The following is a 17,864-nucleotide window of genomic DNA, read 5'->3' on the forward strand; positions in this document are numbered from 1 at the left end:
CCAGGTGATCCCACTCTGGCTCCAGAGGTGGTTGAGGACTCAGTGCCTGCAGGTGAGTCTCCCCCTGGGCCCAGTAACCCTTTAGCCTCTCCTGAACTGCAGAGACTCAGGGCAGAGAGGCGAAGGGAACTGGTTGCTCCCAGGAGGAGTGCTCGCCTTAAGGCCAAGAGAGGCGGGTCTCCTGGGGGCCGGGACCGCCCCTAGCCTCAGAACAGGTAAAGGCCAGTCGGCCCGGTCCCAGGTTGTGGGAGCAACGTCGTTGTTGAGTTCCTGTTCATGCCCGGACCCAGACCTGACTCTTCAGTGCTCCTGTCCCCGCCCGGCTTCCTGTTTCGGACCTCGCCCCGCTCCTTGTGGACTGATTCCAGGCTAGTGACCCAGGACCGGACTTTGACTACGCCTGCGGTAACCTTCCCCCCGGGATCAGCACAGCACCTTTTTTAATTGCTGTGACTAGTCTTGAGACCTTATGGTAAAGGGTAGGTAATAATAATAATAATGGTGTGACAAAATACAAAAAAGACCCCCAAAACCTAAGCATGTAGTTCTGCATGCCAAAGAGACCTTTGCACATGTTTCTTCTCCAAATTGCTTTTGAAACTGAGAGGAGTTTTGAAAGCAGACAGTGCAATTGCATACAGGGGGTTGTCGTTCCAGGGAAATGAGTAAGAAAATTCCATTTGACAACCTTAAGCCTTTGGTGCGTCTAAAGTAGCTTCTTGGAGCTTGGCCATTGTACTTTTTATGTTATTTTAAATGTGTGTTTGCCTTTTTGAATCTGTAGTGTACTATTGTTTTTAGCATTTATATAGAAGTGGAATGCTCTTTTTTCCAGTGGTATATACATTGGGAAAGGGGAGCAAAAAATAAGTGTGCACTAGTTTAAGTGGTTGAACAAATTAACAGTGCAATTCTACACATATCTACTTTAAAGTAAACCCCATTCAGTTAAATAGGACTTTCTCCTATGTAAGCATATATATGATTGCAACTTTAAAACATGACTACACAACTATAATCAAGCTGATGGCAAACATACATTTCAACCACATGTCTATCTAATATTGTCCCTTTCATATGTATGTAATGTAATGTCAAGTCAAGTCAATTTTAATTTTTTAACTGATTAGGTTATTACAAAAGAAAGAAAGACTATAATGAACTTTACCACATACCATTATTCTTTGCAAAAAATTGAATTTCTTCCAAGGAAGAAAGCTGCTCCTGCGGACAACTCGATACACACAATGCAGTTGAATTAATTTTGAGATTTTTTATTTCCAAATCACATGAATTCAAAAAGAAAACAAATCTAGGAGAGAACAAGAAAACTTCGCATTAACAAACAACTAAATTTTCACCTTGCCTCTCCAACAACCTGTTTTTCCTATACAAAACAATTTTTAAATTTACAAGCACATAAAAGTGATGTTTTTTTGTGAACTATTTTGAGGGGTTTTTAAAACAATCAAACAGCATATAAATTTTACGAAATATAAATAATTTTTTTTTCCCTGAACACAATACAGTTTTATTGCAGTAAAAATATAAGGTCAAGTCTACTGCTGATCCAGTAGGGAGTAATATTTACACCCTAGAACAGCCTTTTTACACCCAAGGAACATGTTCTCTCTCATCTGGGAGCGATGGGCATGGCCAGAGGCAACTGTGGGCACAGCCACACAAAAGCCACAAACATCCCTCCATCCAGGCAAGCAATAGGTGTTATCATAGTTCAATGACATATTTCAACAAGACAAAAGCACTCTGGTAACTCTGGAGCAGTGTGGATGAGAGTTGTGTCCTGCTAAGGGTGGTTGTGGCTTGAATAAGGGCATGTCTTACTTAGAGAGGCCAAAGGCCAAGACAGAAGTACCAGGAAGGCCACGTTCAGTCTCTAGGCTTCAGGTTCCCAATATTTGTCCTAGGGGATTTCAGTGATTTGGGAGCGAGGAATCCTTTTTTTAAAATATAATTTGAGATTTTAAAATTATTGAGGTTCTACATTTCTGAGGTTTCATTTTTATTTTAAATGTCATATATTGCATCTTTTATTGGTGTAAGCCACTCTAAGACCTACATGGCGAAAAGCAGGATGTAAATAATTAATAAATTTGTAAACAGCTAAAATATATAGGATATCTCAACCTTATTGAAGTCAATATATTGGCATTTACAATTATTACTTTAGGCATCGTTTATGTATTCCTGACTGATTACATTTTACTATTATCATTATTATTACTACTATTTATTAAGCTTTTATACTGCCCTTAATCCAAGGCATAAGATCACAACATAAAAATACGGAACAAGAACACAACATACATAACAAAAAACAAGAATGAAAACAAACATATTTAAAAGGAAATAGAATATTAATCAGCCAAAGGCCTGATTTTATTTGCTATAGCTTTTGATAACACTGCAGCCTTTTGAAATAAGAACATGCTCACTTTTTATCCGTCATATCTTGTCCCGACAATGGTGCACCGACCACAGGAGTGTTCTTCCGACCACATATGTTTCCATAGCTGTCATATCCAAACACAAGTCTTTCTGCAGCTCCAGCTGTTATAGCGTAGCCAGTTATAAACATCTATGAGAATACATATGAAATCTGTCACACTGTTATGGAATCCAAAGCAGGCCTCTGTTATCTGTCAAGAACTCCTTCTTTCCACAACAGCAAGGAGGTTAACTCACACAGAACTCAGCCTGAGCTTTTCATAAATAATAACAGTGGTTCCCTGGGGAAATCCTCTAGGACACATCTTAGCACTTATTCCCATGAGCTCAACACTTAATATCTACGCATATGTGTGAAAACTGAAAAGCCCAGGATACTACCTGATTGGTTTCCCATTGTCTGTCAACAACCCTCTCCCTGCCTCCTCACAACAGAAAAACAAGTTGTTTGGATAGGTCTTTTTCTTTCATAGAATCAGAATCATAGAATTGTAGTTGGAAGGGGCCCTAAGGATCATCTAGTCCAACACCCTGCAATGCCGGAATATGCAGCTGACCCATCTTTGTTGTGCCTTTGCTTGCATATTCAAGTTACTGAATATGGGGGTGAACAGGGAGAGGAGAGGGAGGGTAAGTTCCATTGTGTAGCCAAAAGTTGTGTTAGCAGAACTGTTTCATTGGATACCACCCATTTCATCAGGAATACTATGGTACTTACCAAACCTGACCAAAAGAGAAAGAATATCATCAACCAAATGGGGTCTGTGCATTTCCTATACATCAACGGTCTCCACTTTCTTGGTTCAGGTAACCCATCTTCAGAAACCTGGAATTTTAAATATATATAATGATGCAATATATAATAGATATACAGTATGACTGTGTCTTGCATGGGAGTCATGTTCCGGGGATGGCACATATATGCAAAAATGTATATATCTGACCCACCCCTTTGGAAAATGGCCCCTGTGTGAGTGTTCTTACCTTTTTGGAGCCATATGCCAAGCTGGCATTGCCCAAGCAAGGCAGAGAGCTTTTAAGTGAGATCTTGTGAGAGCATTCCATGCTGGAAAAGACCTGCACAAAAAGAGCTTTTAAGCTCTCCACCTTCCGTGTATTTAATGAAACCACACAATGCATATTTAGATGTGATTATGCTGCATTAAAAATTAGAGAACATAAGAAGAGCCTGCTGGATCAGTCCAAAGGCCCAACTAGTCCAGCATCCTGTTCTCACAGTGGCCAGCCAAATGCCCATGGGAAACCAGCAATCTGGATTCAAACACAAGAGTACTCTCCCGTCCTGTAGTTTCTAGCAACTGGAATTCCACCAACTGCGGAGGCAGAGCACAGAGAAGTTTATGTAGCCAACATGTCTTCTTGTGTGGTAATCTCTGCCACTGACTTTAATTTAGTCTCTGCATAATGTGCCAATCACCACTCTATTAAAAGCATGCATTGTCTCTAAGTAATGAAATACCTGGGGAAATTGTGATAGATGTAGTAGTTAGCTGGTATAAATACCCAGAGACAAAAGGTGTGTCTTTAAGGGCCATTCACTTCACAAGTCCATTTCTCACAATTCATCCAGTGCCTGCCTTCAATCCATGGTTGTATCCTACCTCTCTGAAGATGTGGGGAAATATTACAGGTCACAAGGCCTGACAGGAGTAATGGCAGCACAAATTTTCTCTTTTAGTTTTCTCACTCTTGTATACTGTATAAAGGTAAAGGTAAAGGTACCCCTGACCATTAGGTCCAGTCGTGGCCAACTCTGGGGTTGAAGCGCTCATCTCACTTTATTAGCCAAGGGAGCCGGCGTACAGCTTCCGGTCATGTGTATACTGTATAGACATACCTAAATGGGAAACTGAACTTGTGTTGGCACAACATCTATTTCCACACTCTGGTTCTGAGCTCCTGTTCACTGGGCAATACTCAACAATGTAAACTACTGTATGGATATTATGTTTCTCTGAAACTTTATCTCACAGTACAGTTTAATGAACTTTATTTTTCCATTCTAGGCAAATACAAACACATTTACATTCACTTTAGTATGAAAACCCATGACTGCACAGAGGTGTGTAGTATTTCTCAGATGGGTGTGTTTACACTATGATCTGATTACATGTCAGGAAAACTTCGCTACCTGCATCAACATCATTTGCAGGCGGCATCTATCTTCCCCCATGTTTCCCGAATATATGATGCCGAACAAAAAAACAAAACAAAACACTCCAAAGATAGCTTCCTCTGGGACAGATAAAACTAGGGCTGATTTTGCTGGCACAGTATAAAAAAAACACAGCCAGCAGCTACGTGACATTTATTTATTTTGATTTGCTTCCTTTCATTAGAGAATGCTTTCAGGGCAGATTTGCCTTTTTTTTTTTTGCACTGCCAGATTCCAGAGAGAAACACTATTGTGGAACCATTCTTGAGGGAGAACCGTCACAGAAGTTTGCCCAGATCAGAAATGCTCTGAACCTTTACCCCCTCGCACTTTATTTCCTGTGGCGGCCCCTTAATATGTGCCGTTTGTGGTGACAAAAAGATAAGCTTGGAAGGAGGCCTCTTCACTCCGGGAGAGATAAAAGCAATGCACCTGTCGGCCTAGGAGGCGGCAGAGCCCACGGAAAACGCGCCGCCATGGGAGTCTTGAGCAAGAAAAGTGAATTTCAAGTGGAAAGTTTTGGCGGGGTATCTTCACCGCTCCGTCGGGGGCCGTTCGGAGCAGGCGGAGGTCGCCTGTGGAAACAGCAAGAGGAGGAGCAGCGGCAGCCGAAACCGCCTTTCCCCCCCCCCCCCTCAGGAGACTTCCCGCCACTGAGGTTGTTCAGCGCCGCCGCCGCCGCCGCCTTCCCGCCCCCCGACTCCCCTCAGGATGAGCGCCCTGCCGGCTGCGAGTGGTGGCCCCCTTACCACGTATTCCCCGCTGTAGCACGCCATGCTGCTCTCCTTCCCGCCTCCGCCTTTTCCCCTCTAGGGCAGCAGCCGCGCTGGGCGGCTCCTCCGTCCTGCTCTGCCAGCCCCGGGAAGCCAGACTTGCGAAGGCAGGGCGGCGACGAAGCTGGGCGCGGATTGCTCGCTCTTAGCGACGACGAGTCAGCCACCCACCTTCTTACCTTCCCCGCCGTCGCCTCACCACCCGCCCTCCCGCAGCCCGGCGCCCTGAGGGCAAGCGCCGCCTTGTTTTAACTCCCCGACCCCTTTTTTCTTTTTTTATTTGGCCGTGCTCAAGGCAGCTGGCGCTCCTTCGCCGTCAACTTTCTTTTGAGGAGCTCGAGGTGGACTTAAAAGGCAACGTGAAACCGTCCGCGCGGGCGCACGGCTAACCAGAACCACCCCAAGTTTCTAGGATTATAAAGTCAAGGCGCTAAAAGGGGGAAAGGGCAAATGATGCACTGCTGTGAAGAGCCAGGGCATAAGACTTCACTTTAGAATACATTTTGGAGTCCGTTTCTTCATGGGAACACGAAACGAAGCTGCCACCTTGCATCTTCAGAAAATGTTTTCTTTTTACAAGAACCGCCAGGGCGCAGCCTCCGACTCTCCGTAGCACTTTTTTATTTTCCCATTTGCCCACACGCTTCATAGTGCTTTGCTCAGATTCACACACCCCTTTTGGCTCCCGTCCCCAACAACTCTCAGAAGGCTCCGTTGCCTTCTAATTGTTACAGCATCAACTTGGCAAGCAGTTGCACAGGTTGGTAACCGTCCTTCCCGTAGGGTTGCCGCCTTTGAACCTGGTCATTTATGGATGCTCAAAGCACTCACGGGCAGAGTGTGTTGAGGAGTGTCTTGTAGCTGTAATAATAATAATAATAATTCCTCAGGTGGGCACAGACCCTTCATGCAATCAATTTATGGGTTTAGACCAGGAGAAAACAATGCACAAGAATGCTGAATAAACTTTAATTGTGCAACCTGAACCTGGCAGTATGTGATTGAATCCCAGCCAATAGGGACATTCTGAAAGAATCTGAGGAACAATGTCCAAAACAGCATGCTGGGTAGCAGTTGCACTGAACAGAACACTACTAGCTGCTTTGTAATATATGCAATGTGTGCAAATTGTTACTTAACTACATGGAGAACTGTAGGGTAGTGCTATAAACAGAACAAGATAAGCAGGACAAATAAAATGCCAGTGAACAAAGGCGCGCGGGGGGGACGGGGGACGGTTTCTACTTCCACAAGTTCACCAGGAACCTTTAGTGGAATATGTCAGCTGCTGTCACTGAAGGTAATGATGATGGCACTGGGGACCCTTTTCCTGCTGGCAGAACCTGGTGAACTCGCATTTCTAGACCAAGGTGATGAATAAGGAAATGGAGGCTCTAGCCACCTGTGGCTGTACAAGCTGCTTCTTCCAGAAGCTAAAAAGGAGAGGTGCAACAGAATGGTAGCCAAATATTGTAGTTGCTTTAATGTGTGCAGTATTTTATTCAATTTGGCCTCCCTACACTGCCAAGTGATTGGATTCTATTCCATCTTAAGTATCTACGTTGTAAATATCTTGCAGTCTGGGGTAGATTAGAATAAAAATATTTACATACCGTAGAGCTGTCTCCTAGAAATTACCTCAATTAGCCAAACAATAATAATTATTCCCCCCCCCCCGATTTCTCTCCACATTTGTACTAATATACCAAAATTAGTCACTGCCACTGAGCTAGCATGAGCCACCATTTCCAGATGTGGCACAGCATCACAACATAATGCAGTTCCACAGTATACAGAAGGGAGCAGAGCGGAGGCAGTGCTCAAAAGTCCAGCTAGTATTTTAAGGAGCAGCACAAAATTGTACATCTCATTGATAGCAGTAACTTTCCATAACCAGATTGCAAATAACAGGCACCATAGCAAAACAGACTTCATACATTTGCCTCACACGAGTTGCTTCTGCAGCTATAATAGCACAAATCATTCTACAGATTTTAACACCCAGGTAATAATCTGTAAAATTTAAGATGAAATTAAAAGTTTGAAAATACAAAAGATTTGTAAGATAAAATATGTAAGGCACTTGGCCACAAACTGCTTTATTTGGTATGAATTACATTTTAGCAGCTGGGCACATCATGTAACATAAGATGCTAATCTCCTGTTCAATTTAAGCAGAAACCAAACCTTTGTAAATTAATATACTTTGCAAAGAAGTATTTGGGGGAGCATTAAAATTAACCTTAGATTTCATGACTGAGGGTACATCCAGAAAAACATGCCTAAATTCTGTTGAAATGCACAATCACCCACAGTTAAGCATTCAAGTCCCATTCATTTCAACCTTCTCTAGTTTGTACCTAGAGAATAGTTTCTGTGGTTGCAGATTTTGAGTTAATAATAAACCAAGTGAAATGAAGATGCAAACAAATATTTCAAGCCAGGACATGGTTATATTATGATTTAACTCTCCTAAAAGATTGAAGGTTTCTAGATTATTTACTTTTCTGTATTCAAAATCACAAAGTTGTGATTCATGATAGTATGTCAAGGACTTTTATTTGTAGCTCCCAATTCAGCAAAATATTGCCTGATACTGTATTTTAAACAAAATATTTTAATATTTTAGCATGTTTTAGTAACACACATATAATACCTTCTTCCACCTGGTGGTGGTGCTCTAAGATGTTAAAGATAGAGTAGTTTCATTATCTGGACAAATAAAAATACAAGCTTTTTTATGTTGATGCTTAATACAGTGCCGAAGCTCCAGCACAAAGATGGACATCCTTAATCTCATTGATTTTGATTTTTCTTGGATTGTGGCCATTTCCTTGAAACTGGATGCAATCCTATACACACTTACCTAAAGTTAAAATTTAATGTTAGGTGGCAGGAGAATCATTCAATGTGTTTCACATTAGGATATGTTTTATGCTGTAATTTAGTACTTTTGTGCTATAATAAAATTAGCACTTGATTCAGACTGTAAATAAAATGCCAGGGGAAAGAGAAATTTAATAACAACAACAACATGCCCAATGTATGAAACACTGATTTAGTCCAACAACAGACAACTTGTTCTGTGAGACCTGATAAGCTCCAGGAAAATACTTCTGAAGACTCTTTTATTCCAAACAATGCTTGTGTTAATTTTGTTTGTTTGTGGCTCTAAAAATGTATATATCACACCATCATCCAAAACTGGATTTCAAGGCAATAACCATAAGGACTGAAATTCCATAATGCAAGATTAGAATAACATACATCAATAGAACAGAAATACAACAAAATTGAAAGGAATAAACTATCCAACCAGCTAAAAATACATGATGTTAATATTAATGTAGTTTAGAGTTTAATTTATTGGAACAGGGTTAGACATGTCAGACATATATGGAGGCTGTGACAAATGGTAACTTCAGATCCTGTACTTGGTTTGTTGTTTTGTTTTTCCTTACAATTATTTATAATTGTATTGGTTGTATTTCATTTATGATTTTGTGTTCAGCCTGGAGTTTTAATATATCAAGATGATGATGATGATGACAAGAAGAAGAAGAAGAAGAAGACAACAACAACAACAACCTATTGTCTGTGGAGCTTGGAAGACTTGTGTTTTGCAGCACCTTCACATTTATGACCATGCATACTCTTCATCAAGTTATATGTAGATTCCTCACATTATTGAGGGGAATGTTGACAGAAACTGAAGGGGAAGTCCCAGAAGTTGGAAAAGTGAATATCCACTGACAGATTTTATGATTAAAAAAGAATGAACAACTCTGCAGGAGCTGCCTGTACAAACACGGAATGTCAGTGTTAAAAGATTTGTCCATTGTCTCAAGCTGTATGTCTAGGTGTGGCTAATACTAACTCAAAAGGTTTATGTAGAAGATTTGTGTTTGAACAAGTAAGCAATCATACCTGTTAACATCAGTTATCAGGTGGCTTATTGAAAGATGCAGGAGATAAAGTAGGCGGCTACTTAAAAAAAAAAAAATCACTTTATTAGCATGTCCGTTCTTCAAAAAGATCTTACAGCAGCATATCTGGAGCTGACCCTGTTTTAGCCTGCAAAGTAAATTAGTCTGACCATGGTGAGCCCTGCCATGCTGCAGGATGAGACAAGCTGCTCCGGGCATCACTATGAGTGTGTGTAAATAAATGAAAGGATGAAGAGGTGTCTGAATGGTATAGTAAAACCAAGCATCAGCCTAAGGCAGCAGAACATATTGCTAACTTACACTTATGCATTGCCAGAAATTAGGAAATGTATGGCCAAAAAAGGAAGCAAAAGAAGATATGGTTTTGCATAATATTTGCATATGCTAATTTATATGTAGAGATGCAAATTTAGAAATGATTACTAAAATTTAAACAGAAATACATCTCCCTATGGTGGAGACAACTGTCACTAGGTGACCTACCGTATGTGCTGCTCAGTCTACTGTCTAAATGCTAATAGTTGATGGGCTCTCCTTTCTTAGGGTTCTTTATCTCTACATTAGACTTGGAGTGCACAGTCTTGGATTCCTTCAAACAGAGGGTTGTTCTCTGAAAGTGCTGCAAATAGAGAACTGTCTTCTGTAGAGTAGGGCACATCAGCACCCTTGTCCAAGATCACCCAGTAAGCTTTATAGCTGAGTAAGAACTAGAATTCAAGTCTTTCTGATCCCAGGACAACTCTAGAACTACTGCAAAACACTGGCTGTCAAATTAACAACAGAATGATAAACAGGAACATCAGCAGGAACAGATTTACCCATTACTGCATCTCTGTGGTGGGCTAAGCAGGGATTTGAACACAGTTCTTCTGGATACAAGACTATACAGGACAATGCAGTAATAAAGATTGCGTTCACATTAGCGACTTAGAGTGCACTGAAGTCCCCCACCCTGGTGACTTTCACAATTCTTTTCTCCTGAGCTGTTCACATCAGCACAGTTTCATCAGTGTCATACTTGTTTCTCTATGTGTACACACAGGGGAACCTTGAAAGGCCAGGGATGTCTTTACCCTATGCCAATGTTTTCACACCTTAGTTAGACAACGGTTTCAGGACTCCAGTCAGCATGAAGCTGGTTTGAGAAATGATGCATCAAACAGCAGTATCTTACTACAAAATACAGGATACATATACATTTTGGATAACGCCATGTGAACACAGATTAAAAACCAGCACTGAAATGCAGTGAGTGCTCAGTAAACAGGAGTGTGAACACAGCCTCAGTTAAGCCTCAGAAAATGTCCAGGATCTGAGTTTTAGTAGAGCACCTGTAAACAGTGGTAGCACTGGAAACAAATATTGAGAGAGGACAAGAAGGCACAACGTGTCTTTCTGAGGGTGAGAGTAGATGTGAAAAGTGCTTTTCTTTCCAAGGGTCCAACAGTGGAGTGGAGCATGTAGGGAGAAAGCTACTTGGTGGGCAGATGTGTACCCTCTTGCTCCCTTCTACTGCCATATAAGCAGATACAAATCCCCTTCACATGTCACTGATATGAAGGGGGCTGTATGTGTTGAAGAGGTAGCAGGGCTGTGCTGTCCAACACCAATGCCATGCGGCTCCCTTGTCCTATCCCCAGAGTCCACACATTCAGCAAAGACCCTGTGTGATCAGCTGAATGGAAGTCTATGTGTGTAGATGTCTAAACCTGGTGCAGTTGCTCATCATCTGTATGTTGAGGGACAGGGCCAGTGGTGTCACCATCACTGCCCCTTCAACACGTGGAGACCATTATTGTGTGAGTAACACATGAAGGAGGCTTCATTGTTTTGCAGGGTGATTTGTTGTTGTTTAGTCGTTTAGTCGTTTCCGACTCTTCATGACCCCACGGACCAGAGCACACCAGGCACTCCTGTCTTCCACTGCCTCCCGCAGTTTGGTCAAGTCACAGGCAAACAATATATGCAGTGTATGTTAACCTTGATGCTGTTTTGCTTCTACACATAGGGTTACCAGGATCACAGCATAGGTGGCACAGCACAAAACCCTGTCTTATTTGAGGTATTTATTCTGTTTGCAGGCTAGTGGATACCACTCTTTGGCATGATGATGAAGTAGGCTTGGGCCTATGAAAGCTTACGCCAGAATAAATCTAGTAGGGTGATATCCAATTAAATAATAGAGGAGGCACAATGAAATTAATGGACTTTCAATGCAAGGGATTTGATGTTTTAAACTGAGGAGTTTAAGGGAAAAACAAAAGTAATCAGCACATATAATGATGGTGTTTTTTAAAAGAAATTCCTACTGCTTTAAAAAACTTTTAACTGCTACTGTTTTAAAGATGTTTTAAGCGAATGTTTTGACTGTTTTTGAATATTTTGGTTTGTTTTAATTTGTGAGGAAGAGTGGGATAGAAAGTCAACAAATTAAAAAAATAAAAGATTGCTGTCAAGTTTACCTTCTGTGCCTCAGATGCTAAGAGGAGTGTGCCTTGTTTCATGGCTTGTAAAAACTGGCCAGCAAACTCCCCTGGGGCTGCAAATTTCAGCATTGGCATTTAAGGCTGCTTTGTCTTTTAATAAGCCTGGAAGGCAGGAAAAGAGAGCAATCCTTATTACACAAAAGGTGCCCATGAGAAAGTGACCTGGGAAAGAAGCCAAAACGAGCTAGCCACCCAGCAAGAACCAAGCACCAGCGGGCTCTCTGACCACAGCTAAAATATATTTGGGCGTACACTTATCCCTGTTCAGTTGTGAATAGAAAGGGGACAAAGTGTTCTTGCCTGATAATGGAACAGAAATTCCAACAGCCAGCACCTATACTTGTCATGTGTTCATTTCAAAGGAATGCAGCTGAACTGGACAAGCTTCAGCTACTAGTGGCTATTTATTAAGTAAGAAAGCAAACATAGTTAAGAAGCAGAGAGCATAGCCCTTTATGTAAACATTGCTTCCCCTTCATTCAGAAGCAACTGTTTTTTCTTCCAAACGCATTTAGCAAATATGAGTTCATGGATGAAATTAAACTATGTGCTATTTAAAGCGATTGCTTTTACTTATAAACAGGTGTTAACAGACACCCCAAATGTTATATCGGTCCTGAATTAAAGAAACAGCTGATGTGGTGACAGACTCTCCCCAGCAGGTGACAGCAAAAGACAGTATTTTCTATACTTCTCCATGAAATAGTTTGCAGCCCAGTTCTGGTGAGTGGGAGGTATTGCTTAAGATTGGTAGTTAAGAAAGTTTCCTCATGTCTGAGGGTGGAAAAATAGGCTAAGTCACAACAATCTCATTTGCTGGAAGAACAGGGAATGAAGGGGCACTGAGGGAAATGTTCCCACTTCAGAGATAATTGGCCTGTTCCCAAATACATGACAAGACAGGTCCAAAATCATCAAAGGTGAAGCAGGCTGGTCTCAAGGCTTCAGGCCTACCTTAGTGGGGTGTTTAAAAATTTTTGTTTTGGCCAAGTTTGATATATTTCTGAAGCTCTGTCAAGCTCTCCATGAAAAGAAAACACTAGCCTAGGGGGAAGGAGAGAGAGATGAGTGGGTTTCATCTTGTGACTGACAGCTGTGTAGTTCGCAATCAGGGAGTGACTTTACCAGGGATCACAGTGTGGAAGGAATGTTAAAGAAAATAATCAGGAACTGTTCCAGTGAATTTTCTTCTCTGTGAAAGTTGTCTCACTCTTTCTCTTAGGAGCAGTGTCAGGTGGCTTCTGTTCCAAAGGGTTTATTGGGTTGGTGGGTGTGTTGAGTGATATTTCCTTTTTCTACTCCAGACCAAGCCTTTCCTAAAATCCCATCCCTTCAACCTTTAAAAAAATTATTTGCTGTTGTGTTAGAGTTTAGACAAGTCACTTCCATGGGAATCTTGAAAGCACCCAGAATATGATACAAAAGGATATTTGTACCTTATGTCAGTTCCAGATTACTCATTCCAAATAGATTGTTTTCAGCATTAAAACAATTATTGCATTTTGATACATTTTTGTGGTGTTTTGAACTAACTGAGCTTTATGTTTTACCTATATAAAGGCTATGTACACACCTTATCACATATGCACATTCTTTCCCTCAAAGGATACTAGGCACTGTAATTTACCACTCATAGAGTTACAATTCCCAGCAACTCTTAATGAACTACAGTGTCCATAATTATTTGAAGGAAACAATGCACTTTGAATGTGCTTTGAAAGTACAGCGGCTGTGCAAGCAGCCAAGGATGTAAAAAGGCAGAAAATGAGATTTCTGCTTACGAGAAATAGTTACCAATTATTTAATGTTGCATAGCCAAGAAGAAGAACACACGGGTGATATGCAGAGAAGAGCTGTATCAGTTCTCAATGGCTTCCATGGAGTTCGATGGAATAAAGTAAATAGGCAGCAGTAGCAACATGGGCCAGGGTTAGGAGTTTGTCAAAGCAAAATAACATGCTCCAGACACTGGAATCACCATGGGCAGGTTTAACACTCACAATAACAAAGAGTTAACTACCCAGTATAGAAAAGAGACACCAAACACTGAAACAGCAGTGCAGGTTGGTATGATCCGCTACATGTTTCTAAGAAGTCTTTATGAAAGGGAACATTTCTGTATTGCTTAAGAAGAGAAACTACTTTGGTTTGCTGCAGCACGAAAGCTCAAGCTTCCCATAGAATGTGTTCCCCTTTGCAAGAATTGCAAAACAAATCTAACTCTATTTCTGCTTCTTCTTAGAGCTGTCGTGTATGCAACCATGGAGTGACACTTTTGCACAATCCTTGTCACAGGAAGTCTATCCGGAGGCTAAGAACCTCAGAAGGGGAAACTCTTATTTTCAGCAGTCAGTGTAGCATGCTTTTAAATAGAAAAAAATGTATTTTTGGTAACAGGATGTTGTGCTGCTTCATAATGAGCAAACCCCCAATCACTGACCTATAGCAGGGCCCTATGGCGATTATTACAGCACAGAAGCAAGCTGCTCACATCATGGGAAAATTACGTCATCCATAAACTGCTGGGGAAAACTCAGGAAAACAACACCACAGACAACTCATGAACTCACTGAACTCTATATTCACTTACTCACATTAATATGTATTTTAGTGGAATACCCTCAATTGCTTCTGGAGTTCATAGGAAAGGGATGGCTTGTACCCATAAACTGATTCAACCCCTTAAGACATTAATCGTGTGATTTCCACCACTGAACACAACACACGCGAAAGGTTAAGCTACTGCAACATCCTGTTTCCTGTGGTCTGCAGCGAGATACTTTGGGGCAGCCCATTAGCAGGTGATTAATGTGATGGTGTTTGACATGTACTCTATCCCTTGTGTTTATTATTAATATTATATGAACACACTCAGCAAAAACAGTTTTGATTTGGGATACCTGTTTTGATTCTGCTGTCCTTCCACTAGCAATTGGTACTGAAGCTCAATCCAGGTGAAACTGATATGCTATTCGTGGGTGGTTCCTCTAAGTTCATCTTGTTCAAAATGAGATCATACTCCCACTGAAGGAAGAGGTTTGGGGGTTCTGCTGGAACTCTTCTGTCACTTGAGACACAGGTGGCCTTGGTGGCAGCAAAGTACCTTCGACCAGCTTTGGCTGGAAGCCCAGCTACACCCTTATCTGGACAGGGACAGACTGCTGCAGTGATTTATGCTCTGGTAGCCTATATATTGGATCACTGCAGTGTGCTATGTATTGGACTGCCCTTGAAGATAGTTCAGAAACTGCTGCTGGTGCAGAATGCAGTGGCCAGACTGCTGCTGGGGACTAGGTGAGCTAACTTAATAATACCAGTATTAGCACATCTACGCTGGTTGCCTATATGTTTCTGGGACCAATTCAAGGTGCTGGTTTTAAACCATAAAGGAGATGTGAGCAACCTTTGGCCCTTTAGATGTTGCTGAACTACAACTCCCATCATCCCTCACTATTGGTCCTGCTTGCTGAACCGCCCTGAGATCTTTTGATGAAGGGCAGTATATAAATCAAATAAAGAAAAATAAAGAAATGTTTGGAGGGCTAAAAGTTCCCCGCACCTGCTATATGCCTTATTGACCACATCTCCTGACAAGAATAATCCCAGACCTCAACATGTGTCATCTGAGGCCCTTCTTAATTGCCACCCGCCTGCCCGAGAATTGTTCGGAAGGTGGCAACATGCCAGAAAACCATTTTGGCTCCCTATCTATTGAATGCTCTCCTAAGTAAGACCTGCCTGGTACCAACACTGACCTCTTTTCAGCACCAGGTTAAGACTTTCCTCTTCACCCAGGTATTGGATGGAATTTTATAAATTATAAAATTTGATTGTAACCTCTGTGTTAGGCAACTAATGATACAATAATATACAGTGGAACACTGTCCCAGAATGTAGAAATTTTACTTAGCTATCCTGGCCTCCTGTTTAGTCCTTAAAATAATAATTAAAAAATCTCTTCCGGAAACCAGAGGTGACACTAAACGTAGTATATGAACTGCTGAGGATAGTAGGAGAGATTTTTATTTGCAACACATTGCATAGGGAACAGCAGTTTCTTCCATCAGCTGGGCCCTAATAAAAATCCATCAGCAATATGTAGTAGCTATCAGACCCAAAATTCAATATTTAATGGGAGCTTACCCTGTGAGGCTAGTAGCTGTTGTGGGAGATGATTTTAATTGGCACTTTGGTGTGGGAGGAAAGGATCAGTCGCCCATTCCCCACATACCATAGTCCTGATGAAAATCAGGTTCGCCTACAGCAGCTATAACACTAAAAGCCATGACACTTGGAACAGATGCTTTTGTAGCTTCCTTGGAGTTTCCTACTGAGTGGGGCAGTGAGCAGCCACACATGCAGAATACTGTATGCTCTCATTCCTGTTCCTCTCATTCCTTGTGTTGTCCTTCATGTAATTACTCCAGACTCTGGCAGCAGGCAGGACTCAAGCAACATGGAGGGGGAGAGACTCGGCATCATTCATTCAATTTGTGCAGGAAATGCATACACTGGCGTCAGCAGGTATGCGTCACTATGAACCAGGTGTTTATACTGAATAATGCCCAAGGAAAATAATGCACACTTAAATTCTGCTGGCCTCTCTAAGAGATGAATGAGCTGGATGTCTGGTGCAATGTGACCATCGTCTAAGACAGACACAACGAAAGACCCAATGGTTCTCACTGGTGACAAGAGAGGCAGAAAGCAGTGTTACAGAATAAAAATCAGAATTAGATCCCTTCTGCTAAGGCTTGGACTAAGGGCATGTCCAGAGGCTGAAAAGGTGAAAGGGTACAGATTCAGATGAATCTGGAGGTGCCCTGAATGATGAGGTATGATGAGTATTCTTTCCTCCATTTCCTTTCCTCTAAAAGAAATCCAGTCTGCTTTGCCCCAAAGTTTTCCCCTCACAATGATACATCTACTGTGATCATGCCTTAGCAGAATACGTTTGGTGTGCTCTGTAGTTTACACAGCTGCAATCCCCAAAGGAGTACTAGACCCAAACGCTTGCAGTCAACACTGCTTATCACAATCATTATTCAATAATTGTGCATGAGCAACAACAAAAACACTGTCCAAGCTAAATATTACTTTAGCATCTCTTCAGCAACATATATTCAGCTTGTAGGAAGTTAGCTGGCAGCAATTCAGGCTTGTGGTATGTGGTTACAGTCCTTTAATTTGACATTGAATTATGCTGTACTTTTTATGGGAACCTCCGCTTGAAATGACCAAACGCTGAACTCTCAAGCGTTATTCCCCCAAAAGAACTCAAGCTATAGTTTATACAAAGGTTTAGTTACCATAATGTTCACTCCAACAAACTGTAGCTTGTTTAATTCATTTTATATGCTTTCTGAAAAGCCCAGATGCATTTGATTCAACATTTCAATAAGTTTTATCAGATTGCTTTGGTGGAAGCATTCATTCTGCCATCCCTTGGCAGCAGCAATAATGATATTTGGCACAGGGTTACCTATCACCAGAAAATTGCAGAATTGAAATCCTTTCTTTTCTTGCCAGACTGCATGGAAGGGGTTTGTGTTGTTAACTTAACAAATTATAATGTAAGCAGAGCAATATATGTCAGACTCTTGTTACCCCCAATGCAGCCTAAATAATGTGTAAAACACCACTTTATGATAATAACCAAGTCCTTAGGTTCCAGGAAAAGGCACAAATATTTTTCAGAATGGTTTTCTTTGTTATTTGATTAAAATAAATAATATAATAAGATACCAAAAACAACAAAAACAGTCATGCCATACATGGTATCTGTGAACAAAGCAAAGGAATTATGTTCAGAAACCAAGTGACAGAATGGCAGAAGTACATTTTCTTTTGAAAAAAGAGACGTGTAATATATACTGCTACCCAAAAAGTGACCTGGAAGTGAACTGATTTGTTTCCAGAATAAATCAGAAACAAATTGGTTAATCTCTTGAGCCAGTCCAAAGGCCGTTCCCTTACTTATTTTCCAGTGGTGACAGCAGCAACAAGATTAGGA

General features: G+C 41.3%; 1 protein-coding gene across 5 annotated transcripts in view; it reads right to left on the bottom strand.

The window, feature by feature from the left end:
* Nucleotides 1–17,864, bottom strand: part of SLC44A3 (solute carrier family 44 member 3) — a 96,772-nt gene that overhangs the window by 29,376 nt on the left and 49,532 nt on the right. For 3 of the 5 annotated variants that reach the window (XM_079981366.1, XM_079981367.1, XM_079981365.1), the window contains exons 2-4: nucleotides 3,188–3,295; nucleotides 2,457–2,599; nucleotides 1,176–1,312 (exon numbers count right to left, since the gene is read on the bottom strand). In XM_079981366.1, coding sequence (XP_079837492.1) covers nucleotides 1,176–1,312; nucleotides 2,457–2,599; nucleotides 3,188–3,250 — 343 coding nt within the window. In that variant the 5' untranslated portion in view covers nucleotides 3,251–3,295. Of the gene's footprint in view, nucleotides 1–1,175; nucleotides 1,313–2,456; nucleotides 2,600–3,187; nucleotides 3,296–5,077; nucleotides 5,130–5,394; nucleotides 5,726–5,918; nucleotides 6,280–17,864 lie in introns of those variants that run through there. The other 2 variants (XM_079981363.1, XM_079981364.1) reach the window with 2 other exon arrangements.

Source organism: Podarcis cretensis (genome assembly GCF_951804945.1).
Source record: "Podarcis cretensis genome assembly, chromosome: 6".
Taxonomy (NCBI): domain Eukaryota; kingdom Metazoa; phylum Chordata; class Lepidosauria; order Squamata; family Lacertidae; genus Podarcis; species Podarcis cretensis.